At 37.0% G+C, this 26,547-nt stretch overlaps 2 protein-coding genes across 2 annotated transcripts in view; both read left to right on the top strand.

The window, feature by feature from the left end:
* LOC139141039 (snaclec macrovipecetin subunit beta-like) overlaps positions 1-26,547 on the top strand; it is a 115,402-nt gene that overhangs the window by 31,917 nt on the left and 56,938 nt on the right. The gene's annotated exons all lie outside the window — the stretch shown is intronic.
* LOC139147609 (CAP-Gly domain-containing linker protein 1-like) lies at positions 16,983-21,718 on the top strand. Its single transcript, XM_070718792.1, has 4 exons — positions 16,983-17,109; positions 17,490-17,753; positions 20,324-20,761; positions 21,168-21,718. Exons 2-4 carry the CDS (start codon positions 17,573-17,575, stop codon positions 21,716-21,718), a joined length of 1,170 nt encoding a protein of 389 aa, XP_070574893.1. The 5' UTR covers positions 16,983-17,109; positions 17,490-17,572.

Here is a 26,547-nt window from a genome sequence, read left to right as displayed (position 1 = left end):
GACAAAATTTTAAAAGGTTACACCTGCTAATTGTTTGACAATATCTAATTACTACATTGCTTAATAGCAATAAGTATCAAAGTTGAAAGCTGTTAAACCAGCAATATTAGAGGAAATTATTTATCGGATACAAGTTGATCATTTGCAGCAAAATTTTGTTAATGCAATTTTTAGCAGTATTTGAAAAAAAGTGAGAGATAAAATACTGTCAACTTCAAAACCAATATCGTTCCTATTTGATGGTGTTCACATAGAAGCTTTATAAAGAACAATTAAAAAGTGTACAGTAATTTTTCTAAACGTTATATGGGCATTACTAAGAAGCTATGCTGTGAATGCTGACAGACAGGAAACATCAGAGAAAAAACAGTTTTACAAAATTTGAGAACATGTAGCTAAGACAATCTGCAAATACATTTTTCCTTGTCTTTTGAACAATCTAAATGCAGTCATTGAAGATTTCTGAGCAGCAATTTTAGAGAAAAACTGCAAAGTTGACAGAGGACACCAGATAATGATGGATGGCTCCATGTCGCTCACAGTGGAGCTACAAAATTCTTATTCAGTAATTTTTAGATATCCAAAATATAGATCATTCATTCATCCAAATTTAATTTCATAGTTTAAGTTGAAAGTATACAATAATTCTTTAACCTTAGTGGACAGTTTCTGCTGGTGGATATTTACTTGTCCCCGAGTCTGTCTGATAGCTCAGTAAAAGCTTCGTGCTTTTCCGATTACTATATGTGTGTTTTTACTGTGTCTGTGTGTCGTCTGCTCCATGCACACTGTGTTGCTCGGTCGCGCAAAGAATTGTAACATCAAAGCCGGTTACTGTGACCAACTCTTTTGGGTTGGAAACAGTGGCCGACTGGTTTTGTGTGAGGCCTAGCAGCTAGGCGATGTTGCCGTGAGTGTGTGGGGGTTCGAATCCCGTTTGGGTTATAGTAAAAAATTTATTTCAGATACCTGCAATTGAGAATGCAAATACACAGATTATTACATGCCTCAATATGAATACAAATCAATACATTGATTTGAATAGGAACATCCGGGAGTTAGCGGGCCTCTGAACGATGTACTGACCGGTTTCCATGGTTACCCGGTCCAGTGAAGCCCTTCGACGTTTTTGACGTCAAAGTAGACGCTTGACGCTTGATGTAAAATATCCATGCTCGCACTGCTATTTTGACTTTCGTTAAAATCTGTTTGATGCTGGTCGATAATGGTAAAATTGTTTCAAAATACCCTGCATGTAACTAAATGTCATATAGCATTAACTGTGAAGAGGCATGTAATAAAAATATCATTGCCTGAATACATGGGTTTATGTGCCCTCGCAGCAGGAGACAATTTGCCCTCCTGGCGTCGGGCAAATTGTCACCTGCTCTCGGGCACATAAACCCATGTATTCAGGCAATAATATATAGTATTCACAGAGCATTCAGTATGAGTTGACTGAGCCAACAAATGGTCATCATAAATCACCACTTTACAATGGTGTAAATGTTTAAAATTACTTGTGGAAATTTGTGTTGATATGATGCAAATCACGGGCACTGATACATGATTTTCAGCTTCTATTTATAGAAAGAGAAGTTATTCTAGTTCAAAATGGCGTAATACAAGGTTAAATAAGCAGTCAAATCAAATCAGAAAAGCGTCGATGCTCTTAGATTTTGCTGAACATGGCTGACTTCAATATTTCACCCTATGTATTTTGTATCCAGCAAAGGCACTTTTTGAAGTAAAGTCAAAATTAACACTACATTGCTAGCGCTGACAATATATGTTACCTTTTCTGCATGAACTTACTGTTTCAATTACAGTACAGTAGTACTGTGAACAGATAAACAATTATTTGTATGTCAACCTAACATTTTACATCACGAAGACTGTAAATCTGCCAATTTTGTATTTTTCACTGGTCATTTTATAAATTTTCTACTGCATAATATTAAAAAAAACTACAATGTTTGAATGTGTTAAAGTCAGAGAATAAATTCCTTTGGTAACATATTAAATTATTGTTTTGAAAAGAAGTTAAATTTAAGCACATAATATCATATTCTTTACAGGATTATGTATTTCAGGGAAAAATACCTATAAAAACAGTTATTTCATCATTTTTCATATATTTTCAATACCATTACAATTATTTGCCTCAAGGATTTACTGATACAAAATCTTAACTTTAAAATGGCTAAAAGGATTTTGACCAGATAAACATTTTCATCATTTCAAAGCAGTCTTTGGAAATTGCATTGAACAACGATTTTAATAGTGACTTTAAAATTTTCACTTGGAATACTTTTTTTTACAGACACTAGGTTGTGCATTTTACAGGTACTGAGTTCAGTAGGGAAGGGCGTCATTGCTATTTCCAGATTGTAGTTTCTTATTTTCTGCTTTATTTAACTTCTTTCCAATTTAAACTATCCCTTTGGCAGTTCACTGTACCTTAAACATTTTCTGATTGATCATTCATATATTTAGTCATCCTTTGGGTTCTTTTTGTCAATATCAATCTCATGCCGATACGGTATGTACTTGCCAACAACTCCATGCCAAAAAGCCTGACCTGGCCACACAATGGAGAAGCTACACCATCATTGATGGTATTTTGTTTGTAGAAGTATAAATGAAAACCAACAGTATAACAGTACAACAATAGAAGTTGGAAAATTAGATTTAGCTTACTGGTTAAGACAAAATGCCCCTTGTCGTTCATTTTAAACAAATCTATATATCATCCTATATAATCTTTATTTACCAAAGTCCACCACATTTCACAGTTTAAGTTGATACCTTTATAAAGTATTTCATGTATGGAGAGAATCGTGCAAATAATAACACACTTTCCAAAATTTATAAAAAATCTTTATTCTTTTGTAGCATGCAACACAAGAATTGAATATCAGACAGGGTATTACAATCATATTGAACAGCATACAACAATTCATATAACTTACGGTATATAACGTCACTTTTGATAAGAGCAGTGTAGAAATATCTTAAAGGATATTACTGAAGTCACTAAGTTTTGGTAATTGCCTGGATCAGCAAAAATATCTTTTAGCAAATCAGATTCCAATCAGTAATCTTAAAGTGAACTGACATTTCAAATTTTGTTACAGGAAATTATTGCCATACAAAGTTCTTGAGCCACAAAAGCTTACTATTTCCCCTCATTTGGGTCAGACTCAACAATTTGATGTAGCTCTAAATGAAGAATACGATAGAAATAACTAAATCTGAAATCTAAGACTTGATAATAATGCTAGCAAATTCGACTATCACACTGACTTGACATGCAGAACTGGTTTAATTCGGTCTCAAACTAATCAATAGCATAGACCATTAGACGGCAGGCATTATGGGATGTCTTTAAATCTTGGGAATAAATCAAATGCTGCAGTGTTGTTACATTGACATTTTGATGATATTATTACATTGCCAATTTTTAGTTGTAGTAATGTTGAAGTAATGCAGGGAGACATGTAACTGTTTGCAAAATAACTACATTTGGAATTTTCAAAAAAATGGTGCTGAGAGAAATTAACCAGAAAAACAAGAATGACAAAGCAATAAGGTCTGCAACTTAGGGACTGGAGGTCAACTTTTAAGAACTCGCATATCAACTTCTATAGCAATGGGACAAGCAGATCCGTAATACATACGTAAATGTCAATATAAAATCAGCCAGAGAAGGCTTGACAAAAGGAAAAGGTAGGGGAGTGGGGAAAATAATTTACAATTGATCAGGTGAAAAAATATGCTACCTCATCAATCTTCTAGACCCCCTGGCTATCAAATGTTCCACCCCTTGGTATATGTACCCCTATGTTTACATAATAAAGAGCTACAATGGCCAAATGGCAAGAAATAAAATACTTCAATTATTTACAACCTCTAGGATTTTTTAATTAATGTATCAGTGCTATCATTCGAATGTAAACAGCACTAAAGTTAGTTAAAGATATGTCATGTTCTCATTGTTAAATTCTTGGGTGTTGCAGTGTCAGTGTTGACGCTTTGCAAATACAGGGGATTAGCTCGGATGACAAATGCCCATACACTCTTTCTATGAGAGTGCCCCAGGACTTAGTGTCTGCTACTGTCAACATGCTAGAGTCAACATATCGTTGACTACGATACGTAATCTACCTTTACTCAAACGGTAATACACATTGTTTTCTGTTGACACACCATCTCGTGATTCATCGAAATGCTGACTCTTCATGATATGTTGATTCTGCAAACTTACAGTCATTGTCGGCACTTTTATTGCCACCTGGATTGTCACCTTGAAACATCACGCGTTGTACATATGCACAATACGTACAAAGATGCTGACGTGTAAAATGCTGACGTGGGAGATATTACAGCATAAATCAATATCATAAAACCCTGTTTGTGTCACTCGGTACTAGGTAGAAAATATACGTTCGATGTGAGAAATTTAAGACTGTGACACTCTCCCACACTTTTCAAAACCAGCGTCCTCGCTGGACAATAAATGTACCATCAAAAACAAAGAAAAAATCATAAACATTACATATAGTAGAGTCATAAAAGGAAGTGATTAAAAGAAGCTCAAAAATGTACCAGATCCAGACGATTAACGTACAAGACAGCAAGGTCACGCCACGCATACACTCAATTACACTGGGGCCCTAACTCATACTCGCATTTGTGTCAAACGTAAATAAATCAACTACGTGACCATTGCAATACCTTATTACAATACATTTCATAAATAAAACGAATGTTCTGAAATTAAGTAATTACAACGTTTGCACTAAAATCTATTTTCAAAATCAAAAAAGAATAGTCGATACTTACATACTTTTATCGGTACGAAATTAATCGTCTCTAGTGTAAATTCGCTACACATACAGTTAAATACGTCTGCAAATTAACTTACATTACTATGGTTATTACGTGGTCATTTTTCCGCCAGTCTTTGATCGTTTCTTAAGATTAAACAATATCACACCATTGAATATCCCGTACTCGATTGTTCTCATTGAAATCTTAACCATAAAATGTCACACTATCTCTTATCTCCTCCCGTACGATTTGAGTCAATGACCTTCTGACGCCTTGGCCACGTGAGGGACGCTTCGAGATAAAATCCCTACGGGGAGGACGTTACACTCTCTTAACGACAATTAAAGTCAACACTCTCTCCACTAATACTATGCTTATGAATGTTGTAATATTTATTTTTTCATGTATCAATAGAGTCTGTAAGTATTCACTCAAAAGGACTATTGTTCACATAGATTACAGAATAGTGTAAGTGAATGATCATGAATCATTGATCTACATTATCTTGAATCTGAAAAAGATCACAGCCCTCATCTTCCTCACTGTCATGCGCACACATTTACATGTTTTCCACCATGGGGGACTATGGGACTAACAGGAGAATTTGACTTTTTTTCTAGCAATGTCTTATCCCCAACTTCCGGACCATAAAATGACAACATGTGGATGATGAAAGCGAGAGAGTTTGTCTCTCATGACTTTCTATGGGGGATGATGTTCTCTTCATTCCGGAGTACAATTGTACACTACACCAGGGCATGTGATATTGTGATTTTAAAATGGTTGGCGAGCTGAAAATCACTTCTGAAATTTAATAGCCAATGCGAGTGGTAGAAGAGTGAGTGAATAGCTTAGTACCTGAAAACAGTCATGAGTAAGGGGAGTGTATCGAATATTTTTTTTTATGTAAACATTGATCACTGCGTCTTTTTCATTGTAATGTAAAGCAGAAGGGAGAAAATACTTGGCATGCATTTTGATATGAGGTATGGATTACTTTCAAAATTTTTCAAAAAAATAAATATGCTTAAATGTGTCCTCTGTTGCATTCATGAAGAAACTGATGAAGTTATACTTTTAATTAAAAGGACAAGTATCGTAATTTTTTTCTCGATTAGCCTATAGACATTGCACACAACACAAATGGCACACGTCGCCACTCGCGGAAATGAATGATATTTTCTGATCGAAAAGTTTTGCCTGAGCAATTGCTGGGTCTAATCGCCCTTTGAAAGCTTAAAGTTATTACAATGACTCTGAAAAAGTTTGACAGACACTATGCTGCTGAAAACGATCGCCACACGATCGGTTATGTGACCGTAAAATCTTAAAAGACGTAATTTTTGCGACATTTAGGCCTACAGCCCAGGATGATGGTGAGTTTTGCATGCCTGTCGTAAAACGGTATGCATCGAAACAATTTGAAGACCTGCACTCTGCCTATGAAAGTATACGCGACGAATCGTGCAACTCGACAAAACTGTTACAAAACTGTTATGATAAGGCTGCTCTGTTTTATAAAATGTACACTTGTTATCACGATATATCGTGGTAACAGTCGGCCTTGTGAACTTTGGTTGAAGACCAACAAGCAAGCAAAATGTTCTAGCGGTCCACAAACAAACGTAGCGAAACGTGAACTTGACTGTCGACTGCAGGTAGCACAATTGGGCTGTCGTGTAACATCTAATCCTTGTATCGGGCGTAGTTCAAAACCATGGACGTAAAAAAATACCTCGATGTTCAAAACCAAATATTTTTAGTCAACAGCACTATATTCGTAGTAGGTTTTTGTCTTAAACTCTTCTATGAACCGTTTATGTTTTGAACGCTTCCATTGAAAATCAAAGCAAAGAAAACGGAGTCAGTTTGATAAAATGAAGGGCTGTATTATGTACATTTGTGTACATGTAAATTCCGAACACTTAAAGTGTGGAACTAGTGAAGTGATTCTGGGTGTTGTTGTCATATGACACAGATATGCTAACATTACCAGGGTTACACTCACTAGTCAAGTATAAATATTATAATATTGTATCGCATTGTTGCACCAAAATCAATCCATTCCATTGCTAGAATCTGCGTGCAAGGACGTAATTCATACTGATCTGAATGTAATTAGCTGCACCGTGCTATGCGCGTCGATCGGAGGGATTAGACTCTTCGTAAATGTAAATCGTCGCAAGACAAAAATTACTATGTTGCGACATTGTTACCCCGGTCTGTCTGGCGTACCATAGATCGAATTCCCCACTACCAGGACACATAGTGCGATCAATATCCCCTGTTGCCCCGCACTCCCATGGTGGAAAACATTGATAGGTGCATGACATTCAAGTCTGAATCACATGATTCATAGTCAGTCATCATCTGCATCTGTTACTGGTCATGATGGAGAAATTTTTATCATCTATTCCAAATTCCAGTCGGTCATAAGGACCGACATGTTGCTAAAACTTTCGGCCCGACGAGAAATCTGTCGGTCTCGGACTGTCGGACCGACGTTAATTTCGCACACTGGTTGAGACAAATGTAATGTCAAGCGGGCACTCATCTCGTCTGGCTGCCGTCTAAGATTAGTCGCAGGAGTGATTTCAGAAATATTTTACTGTTACCCATTGCGCATAGAAAACGCACAACAATAAAAAATGCGCAGAACGTCAATTTCAATGCGTAAATACGCATTTTTTTTGCGTAAACGTTCACACTGTGAGAACGAGTTTTCTTGACCAATAATGACAAAATTGTCTTCAAAATACAAATCTGCATATTTCAGGACAATTTCCACATATCCAACTATTGCCATCCCTTGGCATCTATATTATCAAATATAAAAGCTATCTGTCCAGTAGTTTTAAAGGAAAAAGATTTAAGATTTATTTACCAAAAATGATAAAAATTGCCCTTAAACTGTACTTTTGCCAATTTTGTCATAATTTCAACAAATTAGAAGAATAACACCCTTGCAACCATCCAATCCAAATTTTACTTGGGCCGGCGGTTCTGAGAAAGAGAATTTTAACTTTTAATGAGGAAAGTACCAAAAGACATTACGCAAATCAAAATTCAAGATATCTTCATGATATACACAAAACTGTATAAGGTCCACCCAAGGTACGTGTATACTAATTTTCAAAGCAATCAAACAGCGGTTCTTGAGTTAGTAATTTTTGACTATTTTCACATTGTCTAAGCTCATTTGCATAATTTGTGCAATGCAAACTTCATTTCGGAAAAAACCACCTATAGCCCAGGATGTATTCACACCACATACCAAGCTAAATAGTGTTAATTTTTGATGTTGACGGACATACTATACGTACATACACAAATACATACAGACGCCACCGAACTCAGCATATACGATAACCTCACATTGGTATACCAAGTGTGAGCTAAAAATTAGAACATGCATTGAAATACCAATGATTGGCAAACAAATGATACATCAGGCTTTCAACAGTCCTAATGTCTGTAAAGTGGACTTTGGTCTCCGTAACAAGCTACCAGTACATTGGCATGGTCCCAAATCACGGGTCATACAGTGAGTCTGGTTCTAACTGTTTCCCTGTGGATTACTCACAACTTCAGCTCAGATTTCCATGTATCTTCAAATAAGGATAGACCAGTGAATGAGATTTATACAGAACAACACCAAGGTGCCAGGTATGTGAGACAGTTTTGCAGGAAGTAATTGTGTGGATAGCCTGTGTTGAAATTTCCACCAAATGGCATTGTTTACTACAAGGTCAACTTAGCATGGTGACTTTTAGTTATTGCCCTGTTTGTGCATGGTCAGTTGTCCAGCAATTATCCTCCTAGCGTTTCATATATACCACAAAAAGCTACAGAAAAATTACCTTTATGATTCTTTTGTCGGTTGATTATACTTTTATTATGTGAATTCAGATGAAGAAAGCCATATCATACATGCTTTAATAGTACTCATCCCAGGAAAATTACAAATTGGTACTGAAGCTTGGATAACATGATGGCAACTTAAATTTAATTCAACTATTACAGGTAACAAGTGACCAAGAGGCTGGCATATGCAATTTTCGTTATCATTTGTACAAAACAAAATGAGGTCATCCTTAGTGACATGAAACCAAATTTGATTGCTTCTGAATAAGTTTCAGAGAAAAAGTGAGACAAAATTTCAAAACTTTATATTTAACAACCTCATTGCTAAAAAGGAAAAAGTGTCTGTATGCAAATGTTAGAGTACTGTTTCTAAAACTTGATATAAAGCATTACTAAGAATCTTTGCTTTGAATGTGAAAGCTGACAGACAAGAAATATTAGAGGAAAAGGAAGTTTTACATAAATTGAGGAAATGTAGCTCAGAAATCCCCAATTTCCACATTTCCTTATCTTCTGAACAAATCTAAATGCAGTCATGGAAGATATCCAAGCAGCAGTTTTAGAGAAAAATTGCAAAGTTGACAGCGGTCACTAGACAATGATGGATGGCTCCATGCCACTCAGAGTTGAGCTAAAACGTCATCAGTCAGTAATTTCAGATATCCAAAGGTATAGATCATTCATCCGATTAAATTTCATAGTTTAGGTTGATATTATACCAGAATATGTATCTGTCAGATACCTGCAGTTGATATACAGATATACCCGTATATCCACCTTATTGACAGTATGAGTTATTGACTCCTCTGGCCCATAAATAGTCATGAGTGACCTCTTTCATAAATCACAACAGTACAATGGTGTTAATGTTCGAAATTACCAACAACACGGATACTGATAATGAATGGAGATTTACATGAAATTAACAGCTGCAGCCATTTTTGAAACTGCCAAAATCATTGATACTAATATTATGGAAAGTGAAGACTTATCTCAATCAACAGTAGCTATCGATCTGCAGTACAATTTTAGTTTGAAATTACGAAGTTGACAAAAAGCGTTATATATCTACTGGTATGGTAGTTTATTGCATGCTAATGAGGTCATAGATCAGAGAGTATATTACAAAGTAGAAGATATGAGTCAACAATTTGTCAGAGGTGGATCTCAGATACATTAAATAGAGATATTGACTGAATGATTAACATTGGATGAAAAGATAGAATATTCTGTTTACAAAAGAAAAAGAAGTTACAGAAAAGGTGCTTGGACGTAGGACTCCTAATCATCAAATAACCAGCTGCACAGTGCGTTACTTGGTAATTTGCGAGTCCCTTTGTGTTATCATGATAGCAATATTTTTGGGGTTTTTTTGTTTCAGTCACTTTTAGACACCTTGTGCATATTTGTGTTTTAAAAATCTGAACAGTGGCAGCTGCCAGTATCCTGTAACCAAGGATTTGACATTCAAAATGAAAATCATTCTATGGAGAAAAGTTAATTCGGTTTCAAACAACAAACCAGAGTGAGCTAATTTTATTAGTAACTTTCAATACGTCTAAACAACAAAAACTGCCCCATTTGGATTCTGAAATTCGATATAAAAAGCACGTTCAACCTCACCGGCTTTCAGTTTATGTATACATCAGTAACACTGGTACCTTTTGTATAGTCAAGCTTTCAGCCAGTCTCAACTTAGGAGGAGAAAAACTCCTGAAAGCAACTTAATATCATTCCTAAAAATCCAAAGATTTTGAAAATCACTGCCTTGTTTTCTCTTTTGTTACAGGTCAAGTGTTTTAAAGTCTTTCATATTCAAGGACAACTTCACTTAGTGAAAACAATCCTGTGAAATCTAGATACTTTAACATTGACTAGCTGTATACATGTTCCGGTATATGTATATGGTAAAGTGAAATATTACATGCAACAAACAAAGACCAACATGGATGCACTGCTTGTGTTGCCATCATGGAACAAAAATCCACAGGGTTCAACAACCTGGCAGCTGATCAGTGATTTCTGTGAAAAGACACTGAAGAAGAAGCCAGCTGAGTTGTCTGCAATTCACTGCACTGTCCTTGATGTTGAACTGAGTGAAGAACAAAAGGAAGATGCAGCAAGGCACAAAGTTACTTTGATCCCTGCTACAAGACCCAAATGGTCTAATCCGGCTGAAGATCCACCTGCAATCCACTGGCTTCTCAGTCATGTCAACTACTATCCACGACTAGGAGAACTGAAAGATATTGGACATGTAGTTGCACAGTCAGCAAAGACAAAGAATGCTGCATCTGCCATACATGAAAATCTCTTCCCTCAAGCCAAACTTCACCAAATGCCTTCCAAACCTTCTGCGCTGTTTGTTGCAAATTCCTGGGATAAAGATGAGCTAGGTCTCACAGCATTTCACAGATCTCTTGTCCAAGATTTCTGTGAAAGAAAGGCAATAAGTGGAGAAGCCCTGAAAGCCTACTCTACTGTACTTGATGTCAATATCAGTGATGACCAGAGAAAAGATGCTGAGAGCTGTGGTGTTACCTTGATTCCAGCACAAATAAAGGAACTAGCAGATCCAGAAGATGAACTTCCTGCATTGAAGAAGTTGACACATCATAAGACATACTATCCAGACCTGAGAGAATTGGAAAATGTCCAGTACGTATTCGGTTATGCTCCAAAGACAGGATATGCTGCTGCTGATATCAGAGCAAAACTGTTTCCAAGTGCAAAGTTAGTTCTCATCAACCATGCTTCTCCAGAATCTGACTGCTTACAAGCTGAAGAGTATGGGATACATGAATTTGAAGAAAAGATGCTGCGCATGGCAAGTAAAGCAGACGTGATATTTTCCATCGGACCCAAAATCCACCAGTATTTTCAGAATGCATACAGGGCAGAGTACGAAGGTAAATACTTATCAGAGATTCCACATGAAGAAATTCTCCCAAGACCTGTCAGCTGTCAGTTGGGAAAGGATCCACAAAAAGGGGAAATTCAACAACACCACATACTGACATGTGGTCAGATTGATACACGGGAAGCCATAGAAAGATGTGATGTCATGGCAGCTTCAATCGGTACTGCAGCTAATCAGTGGAAGGCAACACACAAAAACTCTCCAATGTGGAAGATACAGGGTGTCTCCCAACAAACAGACAATACTATAGAAAACTTCATATCTGACAAGATGAAGTGTCTTCATATCAAGCCCACACTTCATCCAGGAAACTCAGCACAATCTCTGCTCAGATCTCTACAACAGTCTCACCTCTGTCTGCCTGGGCCATGTTATGCTGACTACAGCTTTTATGGATTGGAAGCAATGGTATCTGGTTTACCAACAGCTATCGATGAAAATTCTCATCTGGCTCACTTCATCATGGAACACTTTGAAGATCACGCTGACGACTCCATTGTTAACAGTCCTGAAAAGATCCTGTCAGAGAAAATAGTGAACCATTTGAAAACACACATGTGGCCTTTAAGAAAGCAAAGCAGCTGAAAACAGACTAGTGAAGAGTGAAGTCATATCAAAAAGTTATGCAAGGCTTGCCACCCTTTTAACTACACCTGCCAAGCAACAAAGTGGAGACGACAGTGAAGATCAAGGAGTGGAGAGAGATGAGAAAGGTATTCATCTAGTTTGCCTTTCTAAAATGACTAATTTTTTAGAGGCAATTAAATAGTCATTATTTTGAAATAAAATTAACATTCAAAATAATTTTTTTTTTGTAAATTGTAAAATGTTTAGTTGTATCATTTACAAAGTTTTCCAATGAATATTTTAAGAACTTAGATTTGCAACTGAAATTTGCGGTAAGGAACAGCTGTTGGAAGAATAAGTATTGTAATTTGGTATTGCTTATAAAGCGTGCAAACTCAAATTAAAGTGTAAACACAATCATTTACATTTCCTCTTATAGAATAGACAACTTAAGACAGAATGATATCAATCATTGACTTTAATAGCAAGAATGAAAATAAAAGTTGAGAAACAATAGTTCGCAATTCAAGTCTTAAACTTTCGGAATTTTCTTAAAGCCCCACTTCAATTATCAGATTTATTAAATATAAATATTATTTCCTTGATAAAATATTCAATGGAAAACAAAAGAATGACACACTGTTAATGGGCTGTTGACACATTCGCTAATGCGAGAACCTGGGATTGAGTAGGGCGCCTTTAATTCAAAAAGATGGCAGGAAAGGCCAAATTACCAACGTTAGGATTAATTGGATATGAATATCACATACTTGCACAAAAAATTTCCAGTATCATAACATGTCAATACTATGCATGAAACTGATTCAATATTGGCAAAGGTTATGCCTTCGTGTAATTTTACAATATGTTTCTGTAATATTTTCCAAATTTTGTTCCAACAACTTGTTCTAGGCTGTGTAAACACTAATGTACAACGCCGTTATCATTATATGAAAGATGTAGGGAAACAAGTCACAAACCTCCCACTAAAAGTGATGTTTGTTTACCCAGTAATTTCTGTCACCATAAATACCAATACTAAGACAGTTTATCAGAGAAAATTTTAGTCTGTTGTCCTTTTTTGTCAGTTTGTGCTTAACTATTTGCATCATTCATTGCCACAGAGGCTCTTGATGTACAAATAGAACTGGACGACCATGTCTATGAACAACGTCTGAAAGAAAAAGAAGAAGAATTGAAAGCCCTCCCAGCACAACTAAGGATGGAAAAAATGGAGGAAATGGTAACCAAACTGGATGCTCCATGGAAAGACTGTAAACGAGCACTGAAATGTACAGTAGAAAAGGTAGTGGCTGATGAAGATGGCTGTGGAGATGTAAGGAAAATCTGCAAGAAGAAACTTTGTGATGGAATTGATCAACTCAGTGCAACAGCAGAGTCTTTGGCAATTTTACTTAGATTACTAACTCTTATAATCTCTACAGAGTAAAGCAGACTTGTAGATGTGGAAGTCTGGCCAAAGCATTTGAACCACTACTGATAACAGATGAAATGAGAGAGATTGCTGCAGAAGTTGGAATTAAACTGCAACTAAAGGCAACATACAACCAAGAGCGATTCAAGGAAGTTGAACTTTTCTTCATCAATCGTAAGTTTTGATAATCTAAATGGAGTGACATGTAATTTTGTAATAATTGCGTATGGTTTATGGGATAATTAGTATGATAATTTCTACAGTATGAAATGTGTCATTTTCTGCCTTTTCATTGCATCACTTTCTTGTCATTCAATTACCCTGTTTTAACTTTGACAAATTAAATGCATAAATAAATGGTATAAGAATATTTGGGAAATCTTCCATTCTTTAAAACAATGACCTATTCAAGTGTTATATGCCTCTTAACATGCTGATGCTTAATAATGAGTCATAAATATCCTTTGCTCTTACATTGTGCAATCACTCAAGGCAACGTCTTTGGTTTTCACACTGCTGTGAAAACATTGAATATGACTTTTATGTTGTTTTAAACTATTGCCATACATTTTCCAGCACGAGATCGTGGTGGAATTGAAGCAATGAAAACCATGATGTCCTGGCAGAAGACAGTGTTGAAGATGTGCAGATGAGTTCCAATGTGAGTAAAATACTATTATGTTGAGATAGTCTGCAATGACAGTTATTGAATTCAGTAAATTCCAAACTCAATTAAAACTCACAATATATGCCACCATGATACCTATCATGTGACACTGCAATGGTAGAGTTAGAATATAGTTTTTAATTTGTTTTATTGTAATAACTCTAGACAACAAAGTTTTATAGAAGACACAGCAAAATGTGATACATGAAGCTTTGCTTGACCCGTGGTGAATTCCAATTGTTTTGTAGACATCTGTGCACGTGTAGATACACAAGAGAGTTCATTTCAGCTACCTTTGTAAGTTTTATTATACTTGGCAAAAAGAAGTAAGTTGCTGTACTTATCTAAATCCAGGGGATTAAACATTAGCTTATGAATATCCTTGTCCTATCCGAGAACTTAGAGAACGAGAACGATCTATTTTAGTCTATGATGGAACATACCTTTTGACTTTCAAAAGATATGAACTTATGAATTACAGTATCATTAATAACAGGTCATTGCAAATGATATGGTCCCCACTTGTAATTGGAAATTTGTCACTTGAAGTAACTTAATTGGAGTTGATATGACGTGCATGAAAAAGAAATGAGGGTACCAATGCCCATATTGAATTGGATTGTAAATAAGGTGGCATTAGTATGCATTGCATAGGGTTAAGTCCTTTTGCAAAGTTGAACAGAATTAGGTATATCCTGGAATGCCAAAATTCAACTAATCAGCAAGAAACTGAACCAGGCATGTCTACGTAATGGCTTTTGATATGAAAAAATAACAGGCCTGATATGAACAAACAATGCTTCTGTGTTCAGGATAGAAGAAACTTAATAGATTTAACAGTTTCTACCGCTAAATCAATCTTGGCTGTTTAATCTTTACATGATAAACATCTGCAGCAAGTTTCATCATATTTAGTGAGGTCAATCAGGATGTAAATCGCTAATTACAAACTTTGTTTCCCTGTCTAGAGACCCAAATTTAGTCCAGATAAAAATGAGATTGTCCATACCATGCCATGGTGGTGAAAATGTAAAGCCAATCTGGGCTGCCATCCTCATTACAAAACATCATTAAATTATGTCAATTAGTAATTAATCGATGTTGTTAAACGTTTTTGCTTCCTAATATAACACTGACAGATTATCGCTTGTACCACATTTCATAAAATGTGATGCAGTATTTCTGAAAATATCAAACTAATAAGCAAAATACTTTAAATGTGTAAATTAAAAACTAATTAATATGGCATTTAAAACTTCTTTATTCACTGTTAAACTGATGTGAGCTAAACATCTGTACAACATTTCATCAAATTCTAATAAGCATTTCTTGACATCAGGTTATGCTGGTGTCACTAAAATTCACAACAGATAAAAATCAGCAGTCAATTGATATGATGCTGCCAAAGTTATCTTTGCATGCTATTGCAAAACTTGTGAGATCAACATCTGTACCACGTTTCATTAAATATGCTGTAGCATTTCTAGACATATCACACTAATTATGAAAGTTCATCAAATATGCAAATAAGCGATTGATATAGCACTGTTAAATGTCTTCTCATGCTATTACAGTTCTGAGAGATCAACATCTGTCCAACTTTCATCAATTTGATGCTGGATTTCCGAACATGGCACACTTAGTAGGAAAGTTCATTGAATATGCAAATGAGCGATTAATTACCACGATAATTCTCAATGTCTTTGTACCGTACACTATTATGGGCCTGTGTTCTAATTCTGTACCAAGTTTTATCATGTTTATTGCAGTATTTGTGGAGTTGCAGTATTCTAGACATATCACCCTACTAAAAAATCCAATTAGAGTCAGTATTTCTTGACATATTACTGAAATTATCGAAATTGTTAAAACATGCAAAATAGCAAGTTATTGACAAAATACAGATAATGTCATTGTGTGCTATTGGAGTTCTGTGTGACCACTATCTGTACAATCTAAATTTACTATAACCCAAACGGGATTCGAACCCCCACACACTCACGGCAACATCGCCTAGCTGATAGGCCTCACACAAAACCAGTCGGCCACTGCTTCCAACCCAAAAGAGTTGGTCACAGTAACCGACTTAGATGTTGCAATTCTGTGCGCGACCGAACAACGCGGTGTGCGTGGAGCAGACGACACACAGACACAGTACACACACACACAGTACACACATATAGTAATCGGAAAAGCACGAAGCTTTTTACTGAGCTATCAGACAGACTCGGGGACAGTAAATATCCACCAGCAATACTGTCCACTCAGGTTAAAGAAATCTAAATTTACTATAACCCAAACGAGATTCGAACCCCCACACACTCACGGCAACATCGCCTAGCTGATAGGCCTCACACAAAACCAGTCGGCCTGCTTCCAACCCAAAAGAGTTGGTCACAGTAACCGACTTAGATGTTGCAATTCTGTGCGCGACCGAACAACACGGTGTGCGTTTCGCCAAATTTGGCGCTGCCTCTCTTGAAACAGAGCTTTTTCAAAAATCACTAATTATGCAAATTAACACTAATTATGCATATCACACCGAAAACAATGGACAACCATATCTGTTTCATAGTGCATTATCCTTGTACAAAGTTTGAGAGGAATAGGCTGATGCATGTCAGAGATATCTGCGTGGACAGACAGATGGACGGAACAGATAACATTGGTCCCCTGAACGTTGTCTGCAGGGACTAATAAGCAAGCATGACAAAGTTTTGCATGCAAATGTACAAAAAATAATCTTTATGTTTTAGAAGGCTGAAGAAACTGGTCATGTTGAAGACAATGACACAGACATTTGTGAGGATGATCGTAAACAGGGTAGGTACTAACATTACAGGTTTTACCTTTGACATGATAGAATGATTCAGCATTTTGAATTAGTGAAAAAAATCAATAAAAGCTATTCATCAAACATGACATAACCAGCATACGATTTTTTTCTAATTTAAAATGTCATTGCACCTTCACACACATAATGTATTAATTGATACTGTAAATTATGATGCATAGAGCTTACTTCGTAACAAAAAGTCATATTGTCATATTGTCATCAAGGGCCAAAATAATACATTGTCTTGTCACATTCCAACGAAAATAACAAAATCAAGGGGAATGCAACTTTGTCACTTTAAAGTGATTTATCATTCTATTCAAACGAGTTGCAACCTTAGTCATTTTCATAATTATTTTTGATGCAGAAAAGGGTCCATCAAAGTTGCTGCTTCTTGAGACTGACCCAGCACTGGAAATTAAGTCATCCACTGAGACTACTGTACAGACTATGTTCAAAGCTGAGAAGTGTATCAGACTGAAAGGAAGGCAGTGTGATATGCTGCAAGTACTGACAACAAATACAGACACGGTTCAAAATATCCTCTCCTGTAAACAGAATGTTTTATCACTACTGGGTGTTACAAGGTATCTCTTGACTGATGCAGCAACTCAGGTCATGGATACTCAAGGTAACAATTACAGCTATTGTGACTAATCCAAAGAGGTTAAGTCAGCATTACCTACAAGTATTGTTGGCAAATGTAAAGTTTCACTAAAAGGTCACTTGTGGTGAATTGCATCCTGGATTTTTGCCAAGAAATCTGTCAACTAATTTAAGTGAAATGAAATTATTAAACGTTTCACAAGGTTATACTAAAAGTGTATATTATTTGATTCTGAAGGTTTATTATTATTATTATTATTATTATTATTATTATTATTATTATTTCGGACTAAAAGTCCATATAAATCCTGTGAAAGGTTATTACAGACTCTTTGAAGAATTAATTGCTCTCTTGCATATTTGTTGAAAATAAAGACAATCAGTTAAACAAAAAGAAGCTCATTCGAAACCTTAACTATATCAGATGTAAAGTACAATAAGTCACATATACGTGCAGTTGTATTACTACTGTTAAAAGTCGCTGTCTCAAACCATAAATCTGCTTACGCATTTGAGCGTCAAAATTATTGATACTATTAGATACAAACATTGAACTCGCACTACTCCTTTTTCATAACCTAATAAGAGTCGTGCAGCATTGTTGTATGCAACTTTCAATTTACGCATAACAGCCAGAGAGTAATTACTCCAGAGTGGTCCTCCATATAGCTGGTAACAATAGGCTTTAAATAGAACACGTTTAACATGAAACGTACACTTACACAAATTTCTCATCAACATATTTGCTGAAATGTAAAGATATCTCGTCTGTCGCTCGATGTCATCATCATCTCTAGAGCGATCAGATAAGACAAAACCAAGGTATTTTTTCTCAGCAACAACTTCTAATTTAACACCGTTGAGATACACAGAAGGAATTTTACACATCTTACTGTGATTAGGAAAAATACACATGCAGTTAGTCTTTTTGCTATTAAAAATGATGTCATGTATACCACCATAGCAAGTGCAAACATCTATCAATTTCTGTGTACCTTTTGCAGAAGGACTAATTAAGCAGATATCATCTGCATACATTAAGTGATTTACAAAAACACCACCGATATTGCAGCCTGTATTCGAATTTGTTAAGAGTACACTCAAGTCATCCACATAAATATTAAAAGCTTAGGTGACAGTATACCACCTTGCTTGACACCATTTGTCACAGTAAAACTATTCGATGTACGAGCATCCCAACGAATAGCAATGACTTGAGTTCTATACCGACAAACAAGGAATCTAATTATGAAAACAGGAATATTACGTTGAATTAACTTTTTGAAAAGTGTCCAATGATTAACTCTGTCAAAAGCCTTAGAGGCATCCATGAAGGTAATAAATACATTGACTTCTGTAATAATGAATTATTTCCTTCAAAATAAAAACACACATATCAGTGGAGTGACCTGATTTGAAACCAAACTGGTAATCTGTCGTCCTTAGATATGATTCAATATGACGCAATATTGCTAACTCGAGAATATTAGAAGCAACAGTACAAAGAGTAATAGGACGATAGTTGTTCTTTTCAGTTATGTCACCATTTTTATCTTTGGTAATAGGAACTAGAATAATGTTCGAAAGTCTTTCGCAGCAAACTACATGAACAAACGTGGCCGTAAAGCACATACTGAGCAAAGCTGAAACTTTACTGCTGGCATACATAAAGTGTTCGGATGAACGAAAGTCAGAACCAGGTCTTTTGTTAGCCTGGAGGTTGGCAATAGCATCACGTATATCACCAGGGAAGATAGTGAAATTATCTCCCAAAGAACAGTTTTCAATAGCATCAAATACAAATTTCTTATCCTTAGTATTGTTTACAGAGTTATAAATGTCACAATAATGGTTACGCCACATTTCAACAATGTCTTCATCACCTGAGCAACCATTAATATTATTTGGTCAAGACGTGATTTTTTTTACTATTAACAGAATTCCAAAATTTCTTACTATTACCAGAGGAGAGATTAGTCGCCATGACATCAGCTTTCATCATAATCTGAATTATTGGGAAATCTCTGTGTACATTTTCAGTTTTCAATAACAAGAAATGTCAGTCACAAATACGATGTGTGCTGTGTCATGATAGCTTTATATAGATTTGACAGGAAATATTATTTTATGATTTGAATTCCTTTCATGAGTGTACCCGGTAGACAGCAGTTTTAATTACTTCAAATGTGTCCATAAGTGTGATTATGAAACTGTTGACATGAAAATTACAGCTCAGTGACTGAAACAGAAAGTATTTCTGCTAAACTGCATTAACAGGAAAGTACATGCTGGCATTGAACAGAATGTCATTTCATATTCAACATCAAGAAGAGTCTCAGGTTGCTTGGTTTATGCAACAAATTTTTAGTCTCTTTTTTGAAGACATATTAGACAACAATTTGTTTCTGAATACGGTGTATAGGAGTATGTATTACTTTTACATTTCCATAAAGTAATCACTACTTGCTTAAATTCCATAAATGCAATCACTACTAGCAAAAGACAGCCTTCATTCAGATCAGTGATTTTTTTCCTCTAGCAAACAACTACCTTGATTGTCAGTCTTAAAAATGAACTTATTTACCTTCATTTCAGAAATGGAAGTACAGCTCACCAGAGATGGCACTAAAGTTCTAACTCTCCCAGTATCAGGTGAAAATGTCAGTTTACTTGCTAGAAGTTTACTTCCATGTCAATTTAGCCAGGTCCAAATCACAGAGTACATGGTTAAGCAGCTGTTAGCACAAAAAAGTGAAAAAGATCTTCAACAGTCAGTTCTAAAGCATCAGCTGAATGGAGCTGGGCATGGAAAGGCTAGTTTCGTAGAGCAAATTAGAAAATTAAGTAAGACAATAAACAAAACTGAAAAGGAATTGACCAAACGTGTTGGCATTGAGTCTATGTGTGAAAAACTCTCATCTGAACTGGAAAAGAAGGAAAGGATCATCAGTGATCTAAAGGCAAAACTGTCAGGTCTGGAAGAGATACAGTCTGTGTTGGAACAACGAGTAAAGGGTGAAATGAGAATAAAAGGTAAGGCCTTTTGAATCTGTCCTACAATCCATGATAAAAAGGACCATAAAACTAAGAATTAGATATGATGTTTTGAATCGAGGATACTGCAAAGTGAATTCTTATTGAAGATATGTGAAAGAACCTGAAGTAAAGACAAAGCTTTCAGACCATGATTTATCCAGCATTGAATCAACACAAAGTGTCACATAAATGTACCTGTTGATTATTTAGGTCACTCAAAGCCACTGTTAATCTGTATCACATGAATAGATACTGATTAATTGACAGCTAAATAGTAGGGGTGTTTCAACAACTTGTAATAACGTTCAATACAAAACATTGCCAAAGGTTTCAGACACTGGCCCTTTATAATTCAGAAAAAAATACTATAGACTGTCATATCTGTTCTTTAAACCTGTTTCAGATGTCATTGACATTGGCACTACCCCGGATGATGCTCAGATTGAAAAAAAAAACCCTGACATCGAGGAAGACAAAACAATGCAGCAAAGTACAAATGTCAGGGAGAAAAGTGAGATGGGGACAGCAATAACAACACAACCTGAGATGACTGTCAGGGATAGAAGTAAGATGGAGACACTCACACCAACATATCTTGAGACTGTCAGGGATAGAAGTGAAATGGAGACAGCCGCACAAACACAACCTGAGATGACTGTCAGGGAGGAAAGTAAGATGGAGACAGCCGCACCAGCACAACCTGAGATGACTGTCAGGGAGGGAAGTAAGATGGAGCGAGCCAAACAAACACAACCTGAGATGACTGGCAGGGAGGGAAGTGAGATGAAAATAACCACATTAACGCAACCTGTGATGACTGTCAGGAAGGAAAGTAAGATGGAGACAGCCGCCCCAACACAACCTGAGATGACAGTCAGGGAGAAAAGTAAGATTGAGACAGCCAAACAAACAAACCTGAAATCGCTATCGGGGAGGGAAGTGAGATGGAGATAGCCATAACAACACAACCTGAGATGACAGTCAGGGATAGAAGTGAGATGGAGACACTCACACTAGCACAATCTGAGATGATTGTCAGGGATGAAAGTGAAATGGAGACAGCCACACCAACACAACTTGAGACTGTTAGGGATAGAAGTGAAATGGAGAAAGCCACATCAAAGCCAAAACCTGAGATGACTGACAGGGAGGGAAGTAAGATGGAGACAGCCACACCAATGCAACCTGAGATGACTGTCAGGGAGGAACGTAAGATGGAGACAGCCGCACAAACACAACCTGAGATGACTGTCAGGGAGGAAAGTAAGATGGAGACAGCCGCACCAACACAACCTGAGATGACTGTCAGGGAGGGAAGTGAGATGGAGACAGCCAAACAAACACAACCTGAGATGACTGGCAGGGAGGGAAGTGAGATGAAGATAGCCACATCAAAGCAACCTGAGATGACTGTCAGGAAGGAAAGTAAGATGGAGACAGCCACACCAACACAACCTGAGATGACTGTCAGGGAGGGAAGTGAGATGGAGATAGCCATAACAGCACAACCTGAGATTACAGTCAGGGATAGAAGTGAGATGGAGACACTCACACTAGCACAATCTGAGATGATTGTCAGGGATGAAAGTGAAATGGAGACAGCCACACCAACACAACTTGAGACTGTTAGGGATAGAAGTGAAATGGAGAAAGCCACATCAAAGCCAAACCTGAGATGACTGGCAGGGATAGAAGTGAGATGGAGACAGCCACACCAATGCAACCTGAGATGACTGTCAGGGAGGAACATAAGATGGAGACAGCCGCACAAACACAACCTGAGATGACTGTCAGGGAGGAAAGTAAGATGGAGATAGCCACACCAACACAACCTGAGATGACTGTCACGGAGGGAAGTGAGATGGAGACAGCCAAACAAACACAACCTGAGATGACTGGCAGGGAGGGAAGTGAGATGAAGATAGCCACATCAAAGCAACCTGAGATGACTGTCAGGAAGGAAAGTAAGATGGAGACAGCCACCCATCACAACCTGAGATGACTGTCAGGGAGGGAAGTGAGATGGAGATAGCCATAACAACACAACCTGAGATGACAGTCAGGGATAGAAGTGAGATGGAGACACTCACACTAGCACAATCTGAGATGATTGTCAGGGATGAAAGTGAAATGGAGACAGCCACACCAACACAACTTGAGACTGTTAGGGATAGAAGTGAAATGGAGAAAGCCACATCAAAGCCAAAACCTGAGATGACTGGCAGGGATAGAAGTGAGATGGAGACAGCCAAACCAACACAACCTGAGATGACTGTCAGGGAGGAACATAAGATGGAGACAGCCGCACCAACACAACCTGAGATGACTGTCTTGGAGGGAAGTGAGATGGAGATAGCCATAACAACACAACCTGAGATGACAGTCAGGGAGAGAAGTGAGATGGAGACATTCACACCAGCACAATCTGAAATGATTGTCAGGGATGAAAGTGAAATGGAGACAGCCACACCAAATCAACTTGAGACTGTTAGGGATAGAAGTGAAATGGAGAAAGCCACATCAAAGCCAAAACCTGAGATGACTGGCAGGGATGGAAGTGAGATGGAGACAGCCACACCAACACAACCTGAAATGACTGTCAGGGAGGGAAGTGAGATGGAGACAGCCACACCAACGCAACCTGAGATGACTGTCAGGGAGGAAAGTAAGATGGAAACGGCCGCCCCAACACAACCTGAGATGACTGTCAGGGAGGGAAGTGAGATAGAGAGAGCCACACCAACACAACCTGAGATGACTGGCTGGGAGGGAAGTGAGATACAGATAGCCACATCAATGCAACCTGTGATGACTGTCAGGGATGGAAGTGAGATGGAGACAGCCACTTCAACACAAGCTGAGATGACTGTCAGGGAGGGAAGTGAGATGGAGACAGCCACACCAACACAACCTGAGATTACTGTCAGGGAAGGAAGTGAGATGGAGACAGCCAAAGAAACACAACCTGTGATGACTGTCAGAGAGGAAGTGAGATTGAGACAGCCAAACCAACACAACCTGAGATGACTGTCAGGGAAGAAAGTGAGATGGAGACAACCGCACCAACACAACCTGAGATGACTGTCAGGGAGGGAAATGAGATGGAGACAGCCACACCAACACAACCTGAAATGACTGTCAGGGAGGGAAGTGAGATTGAGACAGCCACACCAACACGAGCACAGACGCTTGGAGGAGGCATTAGAAAAGGCACAACATTACTTAAAGCACTTGCTGTAGAAAAGAGTGTCCATGAAGAAACTCTTGTTACCATAGGAAAAGATTATCAGAAAGGTAATACTTTTTTGTATTGCTATAATTGCTATTGATAATTAATATCTGTTCATTTGGTTGTAGAGGTGAAGCAATTGTATTATGATAGCCAGTGAACATGCACAGTGCATAATATTTATTTAGCCTACTTGTTTCATTTTGTAATGTGCAAATCCTATAAATTTGAGTACTGGCTTTGACTGGGTTAAAAATACCGGTACATTTATACACAGTTATTTGATCAAATATATGATAATGCCTAAAGACTTTGCCACATACATTAAAGGGATCTAAAATGAGTTTTAGTAATTGGAGTTTCAATGGAAGATCAGAGGAATAGATCATAGTTTGGGAATTGTCATTGATGGAGAAAAAGACCAGTCATTGGATTTTTTGGGACTGCGATCACTTATGAGATTCTGTAATTTGTCTGAGTAATTCCCCTGACAGAATTGTTGGATCAAGAATGATTTCCTATTTCTCTGCTTAATTGGACTGAAATACATTGAAAAATAATGAGTTTATAACTTGTTGAAAGCTACAGATGGGAGAATTAACCCTTTATGTTACATGTCAAACCACATTGATGTGAGTGAGTGAGACAGAGAATGATATTAATCAAAGAAGGTCATTGATACCAATGGTTTGTGTACAATAAATAACACTAATGTATTTGACTGTAAGTTTTGCAAGTATAAGAGAGATGTGAGAAAATTATTTCAATACAACAAACCAATGAGTTGAGACAGAACATCTTACATTGCAGGGTAAGTTCTTTTTAACATTTGCTGGGAAAAGAAATTCCAAATTCGTAACACGATAAATATCAATTCCGTGTGTGTCAAAATCATAGTACAGAACTTAATGTTAATGTAGATATTTCTTATCCATCTACAGTGGGGAAATACTCTGTTGACAATTTCAGCAAGGTCTCCAAGCGTGTATTTGAACGTAAAGAGAAATCTGATGGTAGTAAAGCTATGCCTGAAAGTAAACATGAGCAGAGGAGATCAGTCGGCACTGGTGGTGAAGAGATGCCTAGTGGTCCAGTGTCCTCTAAGATGTCTGGTGGTACAGCAACTACTGGAAGTAAAAGGGAGCAGAGGAGGTCAGTAACTGGTAGTGAAGAGATGCTTAGTGGTCCAGTGTCCTCTAAGATGTCTAGTGGTACAGCAACTACTGGAAGTAAACAGGAACAGAGGAGATCAGTTAGTACTGGTGGTGAAGAGATGCCTAGTGGTTCAGTGTCCTCTAAGATGTCTGGTGGTGTAGCAACTACTGGAAGTAAACAGGAACAGAGGAGGTCAGTTACTGGTAGTGAAGAGATGCTTAGTGGTCCAGTGTCCTCTAAGATGTCTGGTGGTACAGCAACTACTGGAAGTAAAAGGGAGCAGAGGAGGTCAGTTACTGGTGGTGAAGAGATGCCTAGTGGTTCAGTGGCCTCTAAGATGTCTGGTGGTACAGCAACTACTGGAAGTAAATCTGGTAAGTAATACTGTTAATTGTAAACACTCTACGTTTAAGAATTAATTTTGTATGCTTGTTGAGGACACAGGTGTCTTTTTAGCACTAGTATATTACTATTTTGCTTAATTAAACACAAACTGCAACACAATATGAACTGAAAATGCTCATGTGTTTCAGTATATCTCGCAGTTGTTTGTAAATTGGAACTTGCCAAAGTTTGGAACTTCGTTGAAATCGTTTTGGGCTACCGTGAAAAAAATTTCAACACAGATTAATTCCAACATAAAAGAATATATGATTAGTTGAAATGAAACGAAAGTACTTAATTTCTTTGACTACTGTAATTGTAACATCACTTACTGTCATTGGTCAGGAACTTCAAGCTTTATACGAAACTGTGAAAGATCATTAAATATGGAAATTAGATATCTGATGACACAATAATTCAACAATGTCATTCACTACTATTGTTTAACTTTCCTATCAATTTACGTACCTGTAGCACGGTCATCAACTTTGGCCAAGTACTTCCAGTTATCATTAATTTTGAAAAGTTTGACAAATTACTAGTAATCTTAAATAGCAACTTTCATCAGTTTTGGTCTTCCAGTTTAATATGCCCAATTTGAAATGTTCATTAAAAATGCATATTATCAATTAGCTGACAAGAAAATACAAAATGTGTTCCATAATTGTATCATTGTCTTGTCCATAGTAAGTTTCATAAACTTTGCTAATAAGTCCTTCCAGTCTTCTGTTGCTGCTAATTCAGTAATTGGGAAAGTTTGTGAAATATGCAAATTAGTAACTAGCTGAATGTAAAAATGCTAAACAAATATCATTAATATTTTATCATAGTATCTTCCATATACATAACAAGTCAGAATGTACTTTAATTACGAGATTTCATTCCAATCCTAACAGCTGTTCTTGAGAAAGACAATTAGATGGACAGACAGACAGACAGAAAGACAGACACACAAAATGGGTAAAAGTATTATCTAAAAATAATACAAGGCATGCATCACCAAAGTTTGAACATT

This window comes from Ptychodera flava, chromosome 1, assembly GCF_041260155.1.
Source record: "Ptychodera flava strain L36383 chromosome 1, AS_Pfla_20210202, whole genome shotgun sequence".
In the NCBI taxonomy this organism is placed as follows: Eukaryota; Metazoa; Hemichordata; class Enteropneusta; family Ptychoderidae; genus Ptychodera; species Ptychodera flava.
Note: the sequence above shows the minus strand (reverse complement) of the source record. Positions and strands in the feature narration are given on the sequence as shown.

Bases quoted from the DNA above. Each gene is read 5' to 3' on its own strand.
- LOC139147609 (XM_070718792.1), top strand. From the start codon at position 17,573: ATGTTCAAAGCTGAGAAGTGTATCAGACTGAAAGGAAGGCAGTGTGAT. The intron at 17,754-20,323 runs GTAACAATTACA...CCTTCATTTCAG, and splicing joins TCAGGTCATGGATACTCAAG to AAATGGAAGTACAGCTCACC. The intron at 20,762-21,167 runs GTAAGGCCTTTT...AACCTGTTTCAG, and splicing joins GGGTGAAATGAGAATAAAAG to ATGTCATTGACATTGGCACT.